The sequence below is a fragment of the Rhizophagus irregularis genome, chromosome 24 (genome assembly GCF_026210795.1).
Source record: "Rhizophagus irregularis chromosome 24, complete sequence".
Classification (NCBI taxonomy): Eukaryota; Fungi; Glomeromycota; class Glomeromycetes; order Glomerales; family Glomeraceae; genus Rhizophagus; species Rhizophagus irregularis.
Genome location: NC_089452.1, coordinates 2686572 through 2705987, shown reverse-complemented (window position 1 = coordinate 2705987; position 19416 = coordinate 2686572). Strand labels below are relative to the sequence as shown.

Sequence of the window (19416 nt, the reverse complement as noted above, 5' to 3'; positions counted from 1 at the left end):
ACATCAACATTAAATTCAAAACGTATTGAACCACAACGTAACCGCATATTTGAATCTTTGTACACACGTTCTTTCCAACAGAAGGGAGTTTCTTGCGCGTTCTGCATTAAAACATATGCACATGTCCCTGTTTACTACTCAGTTTTTATTTCCTTGACCACCTTCAAACTTACAAGTATACATTCTTTTTGCTGGAGAATATTGAAAAGTTGGTTCATTGTAGAATAAAATAATAAAAAGTCCTTCAGAAAAGGGCACCATTTTTAAAGTTTTTACTCGAGGTTCACTTCTATGAAATTGTAAGCGTGCCTTAACTGCGTTATAAAAGAATGTTTGAAGTAATGAATATCATATAAAGTTGGAGAAGTTGACCTGCGTGAGTGAGGTATTATTTTATTATTTGGGCGAACAGTTCTTTCATGAATAAAAAGGTTTTTAGATGAAAACGTTTTGGGAGTATTTTCAGAACCAAGAAAACAAGTATATGACATCGTAAAACAAAATTATATACAAAACGCAATTTCTAATTCAAGTAATATATAATTGTTTTCAAAACCAATCAAATCTTGCATCATATAATGTGATATGATTCTGATGGGGTGTGATCGCATTTTATTTGTTACGGCCTTACGGGGCACCAATTGAGCATAACGATCTTGCTACTGAATCTCATCCACAAACATGTTATACAAGTCGCTTACTTAATTTTACTAGTAAAAAATTGAATGAAATTCTTGAAAGGGAAGATTCCCAAACTTATCATGCAAGTCATTCTTCTATTGGTATAACTGATGATTGTATAATTAAAGATACAAATAATTAGGTATGTAATATAGTAAGTATTAAAGATAAACTAATTTTACAAATGATTTATATAGATTATTTTTATTTATTAATTATTTAAAACAAATGAAATTAACTAATTATTAAATGATTCATAGTTTTTTTAAGTGATATTTGACATGATGTATTTATCAGAAATTGTTTTTATTTTATTTTTAGATTTATTTAAACACTAAGACTAGAGTAGTAAAATATTTGTAAATTTCTTAGTTTGTAATTTAAATAATTCCTTTTTTATAGCTCATAAATATTTATATTCTCTTTATTTTTTTTTTATTTTACTTAGAATTATTTAAACACTAAGACTAGAGTAGTAAATATTTTGCAAGTTTCTTAGTTTATAATTTAAATAAATCTTTTTTTTATAATTTTAATTATTAAAATTTTGCCGTATGCGGGGGGATATCATCCCCATAGTAAATTTTATATTTGTTATTTTTTATGAATATTTTATTTTTTTCATATTTTTTTTATTTACATATTCTTTATTTTTTTTCTTTCCCGCACTTATTCAGATATTAAAAAGAATATATTAATGAAATTGATGCTTATTTTTATTAATTTACTGTATTTAGTTAATATTAGCTAATGCATATATTTATTCATTTCTTAATATTTTATAATTTATTTGACTCATGATACTTTTATTTTCTTAAAATTTACTCAAAAAATAATTTAATTAAAAATCACTTTATTAATTTAATATTGTTTTATTATATGACCACTCATTAAAAATTAAAAATTTACTAAACCAATCTTAAGAAATTGGTCAATACATCGTTAACTCTTACCTAATGCATATTTTAATAATTTCTTACACTCTTTTTACTTTACATAAGTAATTTTAAAATTTAAACCTATACTTTTTGTGAAAATCTAATTGAAAATAAAAACAGCGCCTCAGAAAGATTTTATTTTCAATAAAATCTGCCATATTAATTTTGGCAAAAATAATTTGTATAGCGGTTAGTTCGTAAGATTTTGCATACAACGCAATATTATCTCAAGTACAAGATTACGAACTCTTTCTAACAATTTCTGTTGATCACCATGTCCAATAATTTTAGGATGAAACAAAAGGTGGAAGAATTCACAAAGTGTATATAGAAAAGTCCTTTTCAACGCATTTCAATATGACCAACTGATTATTCACTCTCTTAGAAGCATTTTAATATAGATTTTATCAGACCTTTAATATCAGTTTACAAAATTTTTCTTTGCCGAACACAAAATTTTTACTTTCTTGACTAGTCTTTCCTAAAAAAAAGGTAATTGCATTTTCTAGTCCATATATTATCAGAGAGACAATATTATGACGGATATGGCAATCATACTTGTTTTAGATAGTTGTTGGATTGTATTAGATAATTCGATAAATTAATATGTTTATAAGAACAATTACTATATTTTTACCATTGTTCATCGGCTCAACGTATAGAGACGGTCGAAGATCTATATCGAAAAAAACCTTACTTTTTTATAGGTATTAGAAACGTACCGACGTACCGTCCAACAATCGTTCGTTTACGGAAAATCCTGAACTGCCTCCCCTATGAATTATTAGGAATACTGCGGTAAATAATTAGAAGTTAAATAGGTATTAAAAAGTTCCATGTGACTTAGTCACATGGAACCTAGTAACATTGTGACTAGGTTTTTAAAGCTCAGTTTATCCTATTAAAGTTGATCTATTATTCGTATTTTATGTCTAAGAAAAAGTTAATAAAACACTTTATTCACATTATTACTCAATCTAATAACAAAATGACAAAAAACTATTTATTATTTTTTTCGGCATTTCTCGATTTTCTCGTACATGACGCAAGATACATATCTGATATATACATAAAGCAACACTAAGCATGACGCAAATCTGGTACAAATGACAAAAGCTTAATAACCAATTTACATATTTATTTAAGAAAATATTTTTAATTTATATTGACATATAACATTTTTTTTTTTCTTAGCATACTTTGTTCAAAAAATAAAGAAATGAAAAATGAATAGATTGAATTTCGACATTCTTACTCTTATTTTCGTTGAATTACGAAAAGATCACAAATCTTTACATTCTTTTCTTTTAGTTAATAGAGTGTGGTGTCGTTTGGTAGTTCCTATCTTATGGAGAAAATGTCTATACACTTATATTGATATTAAATCATCAAAAAAACTTTCTAATGTAATACTCTCCTATCTATCATCCTCTTCAAAACAGCTTTTATTAGATAATAATATTATGTTACCTTCAATTTTTTCAAAACCTCTAACATTCAATTATATCAGTTTTTGTAAATATATGAACAATTTCATTATATATAATATTATAGATACGGTATTTATTCCTGACATTGAAAAAATTAAAAAAAGAAATAATTTAAATCTCTTAAAACGAGAAGTTTGCAAGTTATTTGTTAGTCAATGTAAAAATATTAAAAAATTGTCATGGAAAACTTTTCAAACCTTATCGTCATTTCCAGGAGCTCAAACATGTTTTTCTCAACTTTATAGTCTAATAATTGATATGAATTTTGTAAATTCTGATAGTCTTTATGAGATGTCACAAATTTGCAAAGATTTGAATCAATTGACAATTTGTGGCTGTTCTCAAGATATCCCCGGATTAATTTCTTTGATCGATGCGCAGAAAAAATTAAAAATAGTAAGCATAATTTTTAACACCGAGATTGAAAAGAAAATGGATTGTGAAGAACTAAGCAGAGTATTAGCAAAAAAGGGTTCTACAATAAATAATCTTACTTTATGTAGCTCAGTTGGTTATATTTCACATTCATTTTTAACATCACTCGTCAATCTAAAAAGTTTATACATTTATCATAATTATGATTATGATGATTATAAAGAGGTCATGGAATTTCAGCAATATAATTTAATAAATGTAAACTTTCCTTACCTTCAATACCTTATAATTGAAGGATTGACATGTTTTAAAGAATGTGCAATATTAGTCGAAAAAACCAAAGGAAATATTTTGAGTGTCGATGTTAATACTATTGAAATACCTCCTATGAATACAGGAATGTTGATTAAAGTAATCGCTAATAATTGTCCAAAAATTGAAAAATTATCTACATATTTTGAATTTGAAGATTTGATTTATGTAAAATTATTATTAGTGAATTGTAGTAATTTAACATATTTAACTTTCAAAAGTTTGAATGAAAATTATAATATAGGAGATGAATTAGTAGAAATTTTGATTAAATTCTCTCCAAAATCTTTAACGAAAATAACGCTTAAGGGAAATTGGAAGTATTCAATTGATGTTTTTAATAGATTTCTCGAAAGTTGTGTGAGGCGAAATTATATTGTAGATGCAATAGATAAGGTTAGAAATCTAATTACAATAGGATATGCAGAATTCTTTAGGGAGTACAAAGATGAAGAAGTAGTTGAAAATTCGAATATTACATGAAACATCTTCAGCCGCTAATATTGGTTGTCGTGTGTTATGTTTGTATATTCCACAATTACGATTATAATCACCTAATGAAATAAAAATAAATATTAACATTAAATAAATAAAACTAAATCATCATAGTAAAATCATCTACTTTCTCCCTACGATCTAAGAATTTTTGAGAGTTTAATCACCTATGCAAGTAACAATTAACAATATCATCATCCATCAAACAATGAAGACATTACAGCACGTTTATCGAATTAAGAAACGGCATCAACTTAAACAAATTTCCAAGTGCAAATGAACATATACCACCATCACCACTTTCACCACCACCTAGGTACGGAGAGAACTGATACACCACCAGATACTCAGGCCTCATGCGGAGTGGGTGTTTGACAAATTTTATGATCAATGGAGATAATTAATGAAGTTGTAGATGGGTTAAGAAGTGTAAATATGAATGTTTATACTACGGATCCCAGTAGAGAGTATATTAAATTAGATATGATGTATATGATGTTTAATGTATTAATTGGTAGTATGTTATATATGGTGCATATCCAGAAGGAAATGTTAGTTTAAATGATAGAAATCGATGGTGGGAAACTAAAGTTATAAAAGAATAGAGTCAACGTGATATATTTATAATTGTTTTATAATGTAGGATTATTGGGTGAAGATTAACATAATGACTTAAGACATGCATTTCCATCAAGAACGTAGATTTATGGATTTATTTCTTAATGTTTTGATTTTTTTTTCTTTATTTTATTTTGTTTTTCTTTAGATGACATCAAAATTTTGCTTTTTAGAAAGTACAATTGTTTAGAGTTTAATTTTTTCCTTGAAGTCAATATATTAGTGATTTAGTTCAGAGAAAATATTAGAAAATACAGAAAACAAAAGAAAAAGTAAAAAAAAATCAATTTTAAAATATTTTTAGATTAGTAGCGTTTTTTCACAACAGATAGATTTTAAATTAACAAAATTTTATTTTTTAAATTTATCACAGTTATTTTTTAGACTAGATTGAACTCAGTTATAGAGGGAAGTATGTCTTGACTGCTTCTTTCTAGGTGTTTATAAATTTATGTAATAATTTGTTTATGATAAATAAATAATAAACGCGTTACTGTTTAAAAAAAAAAAAAAAAAAAAAATAATGCCTTAAGACAAGGACGACGCATTTAGGCTAAGACCGAAATGAGCGCTTAGTAAAACGGGCCCCAAGGGCTCGTTACACGGCGCGAAATAATATTACGATAGCGACTTTGCCCATATATGGTGTGAAAGTCGCTCTGTTACACCATGTGTAACGGCTGCCTCCCATATTACGCTACGCTTAAAACGCGTAATTATATAATTTATTCTTTTATTAGAAAAAAATTTAAAATGTCTGAACAATTCCATTTACAAAAAACTGTCATTTTTTTAACTTACCCCCGTTGCCCGTACTCCCTTCCGCCTGTCTTGATAATTTGTGGGTGAAATTATCAAACAGGAGTGCTCCTATTGGTCTTGCAGGATATTCTATTGCTCAGGTGCATCACGCGGATGGTGGATTGTATTTACATGCGTTGATAAAGCTGGATAAGAATTAAGAAGCCAAATATAAAGGATAGTACAGTTTTCGACCTTGCGGAAGGCGAAGAAGTGGTCCACCATCCCTATGAAAAAAGATCATCCAATTTTTGTGCAATATTTGTTCAAGTCCGTGCGGAAATCATACAATTATTGCAGTTTTTTGGATAAAAATGGCCATGTCGATTTTATAGTGTATTGAAAATGTGCGATCTTTGTACAATTGAAAATAAACTTAAATTAAGTATACAGAAAACGTTCAACTTTTGTGCAATAAAAGTTTAGGATATAAAAATTGTGCGATTATTGTACAATATTTGAAAATATACGAAATATACGTTTATTTTAGTACAATCGTTACAATTGTACGATGGGAGATCATTTTACTTTAATTGTGAATTGTGAATGTATTTAAAAAGTAATATATATGACTGTTTACCTACAATGTATTTATTTTAAATTAACTTATAATTTATAATAATATTAGCGATCAAGTTATTTTATTATAACAGAACCGCGTTTCTATAATATACATTTAATATCATTTAACCCATTTAACCGTAATTCAACCATATTATAATCGTGTATCAAGTTTTTATATTATAGTAAAACCGAAAATATCTGCAAACATCACAATAATCGCTTCATCACGATCACCTTTTCCGTCTCTATAATTACTTTTTCGATCACTTCCTTTACTACAATTACTTCCTCCTCCACCACAATAACCGCCGCCGCCACCATATACACATACCATCTGCAACTACCATCACGCTCGCGTTATTTCCTTATCCACCTTCGTCACATTCTAAATTTACTTAATTTTTTTACCTTTCCTTAATAATCTTTTATAATAAATATACTGTATTAATATAATTAATTAAATAAAAAAATTTAATTAAATAAAAAAATTTTTTATGCAATATGAAACTTATTTTATTGATTTTATTGATTTTATTATATACTGTATTACTAAGCAAGTTTTATTATAAAAAAAATTCTTAAATAAAATAATAAATAGAAAAATACTTAGAAATTCATTATTATTCCAATTTTTAATAAAAGATCTAGAAAATTAAACTTCGTCGTTGATATAAACTTCGTATAAACTTATCATACATAACTTGGTGCTGTTTTAATATCGCTGAATGATACATGATACCTATACCTTGTATACCTTAGTAATATCTCATTATTTTCGTTTCCTTTAGCTGTTATTTTATTCTATAAAGTTTACCAGTTTATAAAGTAACGCGCCTTTCGGATTGCTGTTACCTCTCATGTACATACTATTTACTAACTAATAGAAACAAGTTTTACATCAAGTATCGTCGTTATTCATGTTTAGATCTAAAACGATTAGAGATTCTTAGTATTAACGCATTTAATTATTGGTATTAACGAATATTAACGCATTTTATTATCACTACTGTTCCTACCGATCATTATATAAATGTAATGTAAATTTTTTCATGTTTACTTTTTTTACGAATTGCGAATTAATAATATTAATAAATAAAAAATATTAAAAATAAATAAAAAATATTAAAAATAATATATATGAAAATAAATATATAATTTTATAAAAAAATTTTTTTTTATTATATTGGTTCGACCCCAATCGAACGTTTTTTAAAAAAATTAATCCGACTCGGACAAAAAAAAATAGTAATCAAAAATTAATTCGACCCCAATCGATCGGACAAAAAAAAAATAGTAATCGAACATTTTTTAAAAGATTAATATCCGACCCCAATCGGAAAAAGAAAAATATTCGACCCCAATCGAATATTTTAATTAATCTTTTATTATCTGACCCCAATCGGAAAAATGTTCGAGAACATAACATGATTCAGAAAATAATTTTTAATCTAACTTAAAAAATTAAAAAGATTAGAAAAAAGTTAAAAAATTAAAAAATTTAGAGCCAAGGCTCTCTTATTTTAACATTATTACAACTCATAACCATATGATCGTCCGCCTAGCAATTAACGCAACGGCCTTTGTACTCTTTCAGTATTTGAGTACAAGCGAAGATGTAATGATTATCATTACAATAATAGCAAACAGCTCCTATTTTTATTAATTTAAAAATTTTATTATTAAATAATTTATAAAATTTACTTTTACATTAAATTAATAAATTTTATTACCCGTTGATTCAAAACATTCGCGCTGTCGGCGCTGCATACGCTGCTGGCGTTGCTGCTGCCGTTGCCGTTGCTGCTGCTGCTGTTGCTGCTGTTGCTGTTGCTGTTGCTGCTGTTGCTGCTGTTGCTGTTGCTGTTGCTGCTGCTGCTGTTGCTGTTGCTGCTGTTGCTGTTGCTGTTGCTGCTGTTGCTGCTGCTGCTGCTGTAAAGGCCAGTATGATGGAATTGATGACTGGTGATATGTTGTTGTTGTTGCTGCTGCTATTGTTGTTGTTGCAATAGCTGCTGTTGTTGCGGTTGATGCAGCAGTAGTTGTTAATGCGGTTGGTATTGGTGGTGTTGTTGATGCGGTTGTTGATGCGGTTGTTAATGCGGTTGTTGATGTAGTTGTTAATGCGGTTGGTATTGGTGGTGTTGTTGATGCGGTTGTTGATGCGGTTGTTGATGTGGTTGTTGATGTGGTTGGTAGTGTTGGTGCAGCTAGTATTAGTGCACTTGTTGTTGTTGGTGCGGTTGGTGTTGGTGTTGTTGTTGCTGCTGTGGTCGTTGCTGCTATTGTTGCTGCTCTTGCCGCAGCTATAATAATATAATAGAAGTTGTTTTAAAGTTAAATATATATATATATATAAAAACAAATTTTATTAATTTTATTACCAATTCCGAATGAGGATACTCCGAACGAAGGTACTCCGAACGAGGGTACTCCGAACGAGGGTGCTCCAAACGAAGGCGAAGGTACTCCGAACGAGGGTGCTCCAAACGAAGGCACTCCGAACGAGGGTGCTCCAAATGAAGGTACTCCGAATGAACTAAACGTAGAAGTTCTCCCACTTCCAAATACTGGTGGTCTGTTTATTACAAGTCGTCAAAAAAACAAAAAATGTATTTTAAGATTATAAGATTATAATTAAAGATTTTTCTTTTATTTATTTATTTATTTATCTATTTTTTTACTTTATTTATTTCTTTTATTAATTATTTTACTTACTGCAAGTTATTAATAAGCGCGTTAAGCGTCGTTTTATGAATAGAGTTAGTTCCTTCTTTAAACTCCTGCATTGTTGTTTGATGAGCAAATAGAATATTATTATTATTATTATTATTATTATTATTATTATTATTATTATTATTATTATTATTATTATTATTATTATTATAATTATTGGTATTCATTTTTTAGAATTAGAAGCGAGGTGAGAGATACGAAGAAGGTGAGAGACGCGAGAAAGGTGAGAGACTTGAAATAAAATCCATTTTATTTTATTTTTTTTTTTTTTAAGGAGGTAAAAAAAAATTAAAAATCATGGAATTAGGGGAATTTTTTTTTTTAGTAAAAAATCATGGAAAAAAATTTTTTTTGTACGGAAAAAATTTTAAAATCATGGTAAATTTCTAAATTAAGGAATATTCCATTATATATATATACGTACATAGTATTTTTTAGAATTTTGGCGTAATAATTGATAATCTAGTATTATAAATTTAACCATATAAATAAAATAATGGGCTAACTGCAGAATACACATATAGTGCAAAACGTTTATTAAAATATCACATGCAATTTTGCATATCGGTCATATAAGAAATCCAATTGTGAAATAAATAGTAGCGCAAAAATAATAAATGGCGCATTTAAAAAATCAATGACGCAAAAAAATAATGGTAGACCAGTGGTCAGGTCAAATGCTTGTACATTTAGTTATGAAGTATTACATTTTGTTAAAAACTAAACCAAAATCATTGAAACGTCTAGCGAGCACTTAAGGTAAATTCATCATTTTGTTATCACATACCATTCGAATATATTTGAATTGAGGCGGCCGCTGTTGAGTATTAGATCATCATTTTGTAATCACATACCATTCGAAATTGAGGCCGCTGTTGATAAAGTAATAAGTGATTAAATTCTTTTTTTCAATTGATAAAAAGGTTCAAATTTGTGTAATTTTTTTTATAGAGAGATGGTTATAAAGTGTTTAGTAATGTTGCGAGTGAGTCACGGGGTGAGTCACAGGTGAGTCACGGGTGAGTCGCGGGTGAGTCGCGGTGTTCAGTATATTATAAGTATTATATTATTGCGGGTGAGTCACGGGTGAATCGCGGGTAAAATTGCAGAATTACACATAAACATAAGTAATTCAATTTGATCAATCAGCGTAGTAATTCATTACATCATTAATAAGTAATATTATTTATTAGACTTTTTTTAATTTATTGATATTTATTACATCATTAAAACGTAAGTATTATTTAATTTATGAAAAAAAAATTAAATCAAATTCATTCGTTTCCATTTTACATTTTTTTTTAAAAAAAAATTAATTCAAAATTTTTTTTTCTTCAAAAAAAAAAAAATATTTCAATTTCAATTAACATTATGTGGACCGACGACGAAGTAAGAATGCTCATCGATGAAAGGAAAGAAGGTAATGCACATTACCACTCGCTTGGCGGTGGTAATTGCAAGCGAGCTTGGTGGATCTCAACCGCTGGAAAAATCAACCAAAGATTCAAAACAGTTTATACTGGACGTCAAGCGAGCGAAAAATTCCATGGTATTGTAAAGGATTGCCGGGTAAATATTCAATATAATATTATACAATATTGTCATTATCTCTTCAAATGTAGGCTAATTTACTAATTTATAATCTTTAGAGTATGGAATTATCTATTATTAAGGATCCGAGGGGAAAAATAACAAGAAACGGGGAAAGATATTATTTAGAATTCAGAAATAAGTTTTGGAAAAAACCAAGTATTAACTTTTGAATCATCTTGTAAAGTGTTTTAATTTCTTTTTTAAATTCTAAATAATATTAAATTCTAAATAATATTTTTAGGATTGCAATTCCAACGGTCACAAACACAATTGCAACGGCAACGGTCACAAACACAACAACAGCAACAGCAGCGGGATCAGAATCGGCAGTATCAGGATCGGGATCGGGATCAGAATCAGGATCAAGATCAGGATCAAAAAAAATTACTTAGCCAACAACAACAGCAGCAGGATCAAGATCAGAATCAGGAGGATCAGGATCAAAAATTACAAAGGCAACAGCAACAGCAACAGCAGGATCAACAAAGGCAACAGCAACAGCAGCAGCAGGATCAGGAACAGGAAGTGGTTCAAATATTTGAGGAAGAAGAAGGAGGTTCTCAATCAAGCCTCGCAAGCCTCGCAATTTGGGAAATCGACGATGATTAATTAATGTTAATTAAATTGCGAGGCTTGATGTTAATTAATTAATTTCATATTATTATAATTATTGCTTATTTCTTAGTATATATTAACGTTTTAATAATTAATTAATTAATATTATTCATTTTAATAAAAAAAATTTTTATATTATTATCATTGCTATAATATTAACGCGATTTTTATTATAAAGGCTAAATTGGCCAAATGAATGCCTGCCTAATTGTTATATTTAACTATAAACAATTTTATTTATAAACGTTATTATAATACATTACAATACGTCGTCTATGCAGTCTGTTATAATAAATACGTCTGTTATTAGTCCAGATATCGGTAAAGAATTCTATACTTATTTGAGAACTATTGCAAATACTTATTCAGATTTTAACGGCAAGTAAGGCAGACGTTTATTTCTAATTTTATTAGATTGAAATTACGTATAATATAGGGCGTTATAAAATTTACAATACAAAAAGAACTAATAAGAATTTTCCCTACAGTTTTATTTAAGAAAGTTTTATTTAAGAAATCCGACATACACATCGCGCGTAATACAATTTCAGATTATTTGACAATTTTTAATTAAATTGTTTATTTCTATTCTTCCATACATTCCTTATCAATAATATATGTTTTACGTCCCAATTTCATAAAACCTACACATCTATTGATTGCAGTAACATCAATAAATTGTGTAGAACCATCACCTACAAAGGAAGTTGTACCTAATGAATCTTCATTAACTTCATTTGTCCATGTTACGTTCGCTAGCATTATTTTCTGATCCATATACCCGTATAAAAAATAATAATTAACCTGGGCGTAAAATGATTTAGTTACGAATTCTGGGATTGCACTTGGTAAGTGAGCCCATTTGTCAATTTCTAAACGGGTCTAAAATGAAAATTATTAAATAAAACTTACAAAATTAATAAATGATTATATTGCATTAAATACTAACCAAAACAGTGTAATTAATTCGTGCCCAGTCTTTATTTCTACGTATCCATTCTGACCCAATTACTCGACCATCGGAAGTTATTAAACGACCAAATTTTGTTCCGTTGGTTTCAAAATCCTAAAAAATGTAAAAAATGTAAATATTAGTCAATATTTAATTTTAAAATTGAAAATAAAATAACATAAAATAAAATAATACATACATTTAATCGCATTTCTGATGCACGATCATCTATTACACATAAATGATCTTTTATTTTTTTAACTTCTTGGAATGTAAGAGTATATGGTTTAGAAGGCCATTGAAATTCTTCTTCATAATTCTCATTTGTATAAACCAAGTGCTCTTTATATTTTTTATCAGATATAGGAGGAAAGATCTGGTCATAAAATTTTCTAAAATAACACAAATTATTAAATAATTCTAACAAATATACATTGTTTGTTAGATTTTTATATGGATGGAGGCGTGATTTTGCTAGCGGTTGTAACATTCCACAAGTACGTTCCATAGGAAACTGCCATGTTGACCAACATGGTCCAGTATCCTGAATACTATCAGCAACATGTAAAATATAATGAAAGCATACTTTCATTACACTTAGTCGGGCAGCCAAAAACTGATAATAATAACTAAAAATAATATTATTTTAATAAAAGAACAATAATTCAATAAATAAAATAAATGTTGTAATATATATACCGTTCATAATGTTGATAAAATAGCAATAATAATTTCCTTATTTCTTCTTGATCATGTAAAGATAATACTCGTTTTTGACAAAGCTGAACAGCTTTAACAAAAAAGGACCAACCTTTAAGATAATTTGCCGGCAAACGATCTTTTAATAAAGGTAAAGAATATAAGGTTATCCATGAAGCCCACTCCTCTGCTTTGTAACCATTATGGTGATGTAAGATATTTCGTGGTGGTCGACCAAAATCAGTTGGAATGGATTTTCTTACGGTTTCCATTTCAATCCCAATCTCAGTCCATTGTTTGTTGTTAATTACATATGGCTGATCATTAAGAATAGAATCTTTAAAAAAACAACCCATCCAATGTTTTAACATATATAATGCGATGTTTTCATAAAACAAATGCATAATATCTATTGGAAAACATGTAGGAAATCGAGTTGTTTCTATTTCTAATAAAACACTACGTCCTGTAACACCTATTTCAAAATAATAATTATTAATTTTATAGTAAAAAAAATTATGTTGCAATAGATTTATTATTTACCTAAATCAGAAATTAATGTATCGCGTGTTCTTGATGGCGGTATTGTCGTTATTTGTTCAATTCTTATCATATAATCTCTATGAGTTCTTTTTGGTAAATCTGATGGATTATAAGTTTTATATGTTTCAATTGATGGTGGTGGTGTTGTAGGATAATATACATGATTATTATATATCCCACGAAGATCACAGTAACGACATGCCATGTATGAATTATGTCCAGTTAAGCAAGCAAGTTTTGACAATCCGGGAGTATCTCCAGACCAGGAAAGTACCGTAACTTTTAAGAGGAAATTCTCATTCGTAGCACCATCATAGCATTCAACACCATCTACAAATTTACAAATTTACAATTATTTTTAATATATTTTTTTTATCATTAAGTTTTATCATAATGTATGTAATTAAAATTACCATTTAATAAGCATAATTCTTCAACTATTGGTTTCATAAAAGAATTAAAATTTTTTGGAGCTTTAGGACCCGGGATGATTGAAGTAATAAGTAAATTTTCTTTTTTTACACGTTGATGGGGTGGCAAATTAGCATTAATAAATAAAACTATCCAACAATCATCACATTTTTGTTTGAATAGTTGATAACCGTCAACAGAACCTAAAAGTGCAATATCACGATCGTCTTGAAAATATCCCTCTTGGGATAGATATTTATATTGTGAGCCGTCAAATACATCACCAATAGCACCATTATCTTCTCTGGTAATATATTCAGAACGATAACGTAATTGTTTTGCGCGTGTTGGATCTTGATATTGAATTTTAAATCGATTCTGAATTGAAAAATATGCTACTTGTGCTCTTGGTCGTCCTCCTTCTTGATAACGTTCAGCTTTACAATAGGTACATTTATTTAATGTTTCCAAATTACCAGTAAAAGCGCAGCATGAATTTATGCACATATCAACCCAAATTGGTTTAATAGGAACTATATTTTTAAGTGTTTTTATTAGTGTATATTGACTTGTAAAATTACCACTAGCTGCAGTAACAATTTCTTTAAAGGCTGCATCAGTAATATTTCGTCGAGTTTTTACTTCAAGAAGACGTAAACCTCTAGCAACTTCATCATTAATACTATTAATATTAGACCCTACAATATTAGACCCTACAAATAATATGTATTTGCATTAATAATAAATAATTTTAAATAAATAAATAAATATTGCGTATATTACCTTCTGTTAAATTAATACCGTCATCAGATGATTCATTATCGCTACTATATAGTCCTTTTTGTAATACTTCAAACGTATTATTATCATCAAAAGAATCATATAAACTTTCATAAGATTCAGATTCAGTTGCAGTGGATGATTCTGTTTTTTCATCAGAATTGTCACGATTGTCATGGTGTTCTTGATTGTCATCATAGCAATCATCATCAATTACCATGAGAACGGGAGTAGGAGATCTTGAAGATCTATTATCAAATTCATTCCTCCTATCATCATTACAATTAAAATATAATATAAAACATTTAATAATCATTATTAGTTAACGAATAACAGAAATATTCTCCTTAATACTTACTGTTTATATTCTACATCATTATCATCATGATTATTATCGTCGTAGTCGTTATTATTATCATCATTATCGCCATCATTATCGTGGTCGTCATCGTGATCGTTATCGTCATCGTGGTCTTTGTCGTGGTCATTATTATTATCATCATTATCGTTATCGTTATTATCGTCCTCATGATCGTTATTATTATTATTATTATCATCATTATCGCTATCGTCGTCATCGCTATCATCATCGTTGTCGCTAAAATTATAATTCTTTTTTGCATTTTTAATATGTCTCCATTTGGTAGTAGGATGCACATATTTACCAATATTATCTGATCCTTTTTTTTTACATTTGGAACATATACATAATACTTTATTATTCGACATTTTTTTTCCAATACTTTTTTTTCACAATTTATAAAAAATAAACACTTTTTTTTTACACTATACAAGATTTATAAAAATTAAAAACTAAAATACTTTTTTTTTTCACACTGCATAAAATTTATGTTTCAGATTTTATAAGCTAAAAAATTTTGATTTATCTTTATTCGGAATAATTTGTACACAAATATTTCTGTCGTTTTAAGATGGCTGTGTAATTTAAAAATAGATGAAAACTCCTTTTGTATTCCTTTTTTGTACTTCGAATATTGTATTAAAAAAAAGATTTTTTTTTTTTAAGAACAATTGATAATGTTTCTGCCTATTTTTTTTTAAAAAAAAAGCATTATACATATCTCTTTACATACATCTTTACACCAGTGTTACACACCCATTTATTTCGTTGCGATTAACGACGGATTAATCATCTTAAAAAAAATTATCCTCGTTCGAGGATCTAACACTTAATCTACAGTAATACTATCACTATTTTTTTGTCGTCAAAAAAAATATATTTTTACGTCAACAATTATTCATCAAATTAAATAACTATTATTTTAAATAAGTATTACATTCCTGTAAAAATATGATCCGTATTTTATCTTTCCATGTTTTTTTTTATGAATGTATCATTTTAATAGAATTAATAATAGCTTTAAATCATGGAAATTTTCATCTCGATATCCGTGAATGTATCATTTTCACGGAATTTTTACGGAAGACACGGAAGACACGGAGAAATAATGGAAAAATTCGGATAAAAATTTTTTATAGGGGTTAAAATCTTATGATAAAATGGCTGTGTAATTTTAAAATAGATATGAAAACCTCCTTTGTATTCCTTTTTTGTACTTCGAATGCTGTCATTTTTTAAAAAAAGATTGTTCTTTTTTTTTTAAAAAAAAAAAGATCACTTTAAGAAACTTTGGTCTTCGGTTGAAGTCTTATGATGAAAAACCCCTTTTTGTATTTTTTTTTGTATACAATATTACTGTCAAATATTGTCACTTTTGTATTCCTTTTTTGTATACAATATTGCTGTCAAATATTGTCAATTTTTTTTAAAAAATCTTAAGAAAATCGATAATGTTTCTACTTTTTTTTTTTTAAAAAAAAAAAAAAAAAAAATAGGAAACAACTTCCCAAAAAATATTAATACTAAATCTAGTGTGAAATCTTCATATTTTTATTAAGTCACGCACGATTATAATAATTTGTTATAATAATTTGTATCGTTTATTCATTTTATTATTCTTTATTTAAAAAACTCTACCGTAACTGTTGAAATAGCTAAAAATAGATGTTATAAAAACCCTTTTATATTCCTTTTTTGTACACAATATCGCTATCAATTTTTTTTAGAAAAAAAATTTGATCGTTGTATTTTTCTTTTTTAAGAAATGTCGATGATGTTTCTGCCTTTTTTTTTAAAAAAAAATTATTCGTTTATCTTTCCTTTTTAGGAAAAATCGCTAATGTTTCTACCTTTTTTTTTAAAAAAAACCTCGTCAAGTTAATATAAATTCAGAGAAATTTAATTCATTCTTTTTTTCTTCGTTTTCTTCGTTCTATCTGAATTTCTCTTCATTACATTTGGATTTTTTTGTTATGGCTACTAACAAAAAATTAAATAAAATAACCGTTCTTAATCAATCAAAAAAATCGTCAGATCTTCCTGTTCAACAAAATGTAAGTTAATTTTAGCATTTATATTGCAGTTTGATCTCTTTTTAACATTAAGTTTTAATTATAAATATAGAGAATTCTAGAAAAAGTGGTGGATGAAACTGTATCAATTTCCAAACCAACCGGTGCTTACATTAATATTGCAAAAATTTTAAACCTGACTAATGAGGAATTTAATGGTTACAAAGTTTGTAATATATAAATATGTAATTGTTGATATAATTCATGTATTATCATTTTAGGATTTAACTTTTATATATTTTACTAGTCAAGTATACGTGACCTAATTGAAGCGTATATCGATGTTGAAACGTCCTGGGAAAAGCAGGAGAGGAGAGCAATATTAAAAATTATCGAGAAGGTGAGTATATTGTAAATTAATCATACTTTAAATCAATACATTTATAATACATTTAACAAAATTTTTTTTTCAGTTCAAAGGGAATAATAGTCATTTTCCCAAAACAACAGGAGATTGGGCTATCAAAGAATTATTTCGCCGCTCGATGAACAATAAACGTAAATAATAATTTCATCTTTTGAATTATATTTATTTATAAAAATAAATACGTATTAATTTTTGAATTTTATAAAAGGTGCCCACCAAAAAAAACTAAAGAAGAAGGAAACGGAAGTTATTTTAAAAAAGAATAAATCGGTGATCACTAGAGATAAAATTAAAAACAAAGTGGTCATTAGTAGTAGTGGAACTGCAGATGATTTATCAGATAAGGTATAATATATATAGTATAAGCATTTTGTTAAAAACATATTTTTAACTTCAGTTATATCTCTTTTAAACTTTTCTTGAAGTCTGATAATAACGATAATAATACAGACGTTGACGATACCAATACAAATGTCAGCGGAAAGAGCAGAAAGAAAAAAAATGATAATAATACAGACGTTGACAATACCAATACAAATGTCAGCGGAAAGAGCGGAAAGAAAAAAAATGATAATAGTACAGACGTTGGCAATACAAATGCCAGCGAAAAGAGCGGGAAGAAAAAAAATGAAAGAAAAAAATCTGGGCGGATTTCCAATCAACCGCGAAAAGGTAATAATTAATATTAATTTTTTCATTTTATATTACAAAAAATTTTTTATAATAATCAATTAATTTTTATTTTTATTTTAGATTATAACGAAAATAATAAAGTAAGTTATTTAATTTGAAATTAATTAGTTACAAATACTAATATTTTATTTTATTTCATAAATTAGAGATAACATACATAATATGCATATATATTTTAAATAAAGTAAATTTTTGTGTTGTCGTATTGCTTTTGTAATGAAATTTTGTAACTAATACAAAATTAAAGTTTAAAAGTTCATTTTTCGTTAGTTAAAATTTTGTGTCACTACTTATCCGGTTAGTTTGGAAAATAAAAGAAATTGTCCAATTAAAATTATGTATATAATACACGTGATCTGATCGTCCAATTAAAATTAAATTATATTATACCACGTGATCTGATCATCAAAATAAATAATAAATATAACGCAGAAAATATTTGTTTATTTTTTTATTTCTTCAAACTTTTTTTCTTTTTTCTTCAAACTTTTCTTTTCGTTTATTTATTTTTTAACTTTTTTACATTACTAACTTACTTTTTTCACTACGCAGAATTTATTTTTTAACTTTTTTACATTACTAACTTACTTTTTTCACTACGCAGAAAATATTTGTTTATTTTTTTTAACCTTTTTTTTCTTCAAACTTTTTTTCTTCAAACTTTCTTTTCTTCAAACTTTCTTTTCTTCAAACTTTTTTTCTTCAAACTTTCTTTTCGGTAAGAAAATTTATTTTTTTTTATCCTTTTATTTATTTTCTAACTTTTTTACATTTCAATTACTAACTTGCTTTTTTCACTAACTTTATACTTTTTTTTATTATTACTAACGCTAACAAACGCTAACAATTACTTTCCATACTACTTACTAATTTGCTTTCTTTATTAACTTCATACTTTTTTATTTTTAATATTAATAATTTACTTACAATAATTTATTTTACTTTCTTTTTTTTATTATTACTAACGCTAACAAATGCTAACAATTTACTTTCCATACTACTTACTAATTCTAATTTTGCTTTCTTTACTAACTTCATACTTTTTTATTTTTAATATTAATAATTTACTTATACCAATAATTTACTTTACTTTCTTTAATATTTGATTTTATTTTCTTTATACATTTATAGTTTTAATTTATAGTTTATATCTAATACAGCGATAGTATATTATTTATGAATTATTATATATATATATTTATATTTTTTTATAGTTTTCTACATTTATAATTCATATCAAATATAGTGTTTTATTTTGTATATTAAATTAATAAAAATCCATAATTTCACTTTATAAATTTGCTTGTCGTTAATCGTTACTGA

General features: G+C 27.1%; 4 protein-coding genes across 4 annotated transcripts; 3 read left to right on the top strand and 1 right to left on the bottom strand.

Moving 5' to 3' along the window:
* Nucleotides 1-2845: 2845 nt before the first annotated feature.
* OCT59_016280 (uncharacterized protein) lies at nucleotides 2846-4279 on the top strand (the record flags this gene model as incomplete). The annotated part of the gene is made up of 1 exon (XM_025328769.1): nucleotides 2846-4279. One exon carries the CDS (start codon nucleotides 2846-2848, stop codon nucleotides 4277-4279), a length of 1434 nt encoding a protein of 477 aa, XP_025165199.1.
* Nucleotides 4280-7987: 3708 nt separating this feature from the next.
* Nucleotides 7988-9174, bottom strand: OCT59_016279 (uncharacterized protein; the record flags this gene model as incomplete). Its single annotated transcript, XM_066132374.1, has 3 exons — nucleotides 7988-8577; nucleotides 8656-8849; nucleotides 8990-9174. The coding sequence occupies 3 exons, from the start codon at nucleotides 9172-9174 to the stop codon at nucleotides 7988-7990; spliced, it is 969 nt and encodes a 322-aa protein (XP_066003367.1).
* A 1204-nt stretch (nucleotides 9175-10378) lies between these two features.
* On the top strand, nucleotides 10379-11209 carry OCT59_016278 (uncharacterized protein; the record flags this gene model as incomplete). Its single annotated transcript, XM_066132373.1, has 3 exons — nucleotides 10379-10576; nucleotides 10657-10756; nucleotides 10842-11209. The coding sequence occupies 3 exons, from the start codon at nucleotides 10379-10381 to the stop codon at nucleotides 11207-11209; spliced, it is 666 nt and encodes a 221-aa protein (XP_066003366.1).
* A 5725-nt stretch (nucleotides 11210-16934) lies between these two features.
* Nucleotides 16935-18245, top strand: OCT59_016277 (uncharacterized protein; the record flags this gene model as incomplete). The annotated part of the gene is made up of 8 exons (XM_066132372.1): nucleotides 16935-17015; nucleotides 17086-17199; nucleotides 17281-17373; nucleotides 17447-17531; nucleotides 17609-17745; nucleotides 17826-18072; nucleotides 18154-18173; nucleotides 18240-18245. The coding sequence occupies 8 exons, from the start codon at nucleotides 16935-16937 to the stop codon at nucleotides 18243-18245; spliced, it is 783 nt and encodes a 260-aa protein (XP_066003365.1).
* Between the last annotated feature and the right edge of the window lie 1171 nt (nucleotides 18246-19416).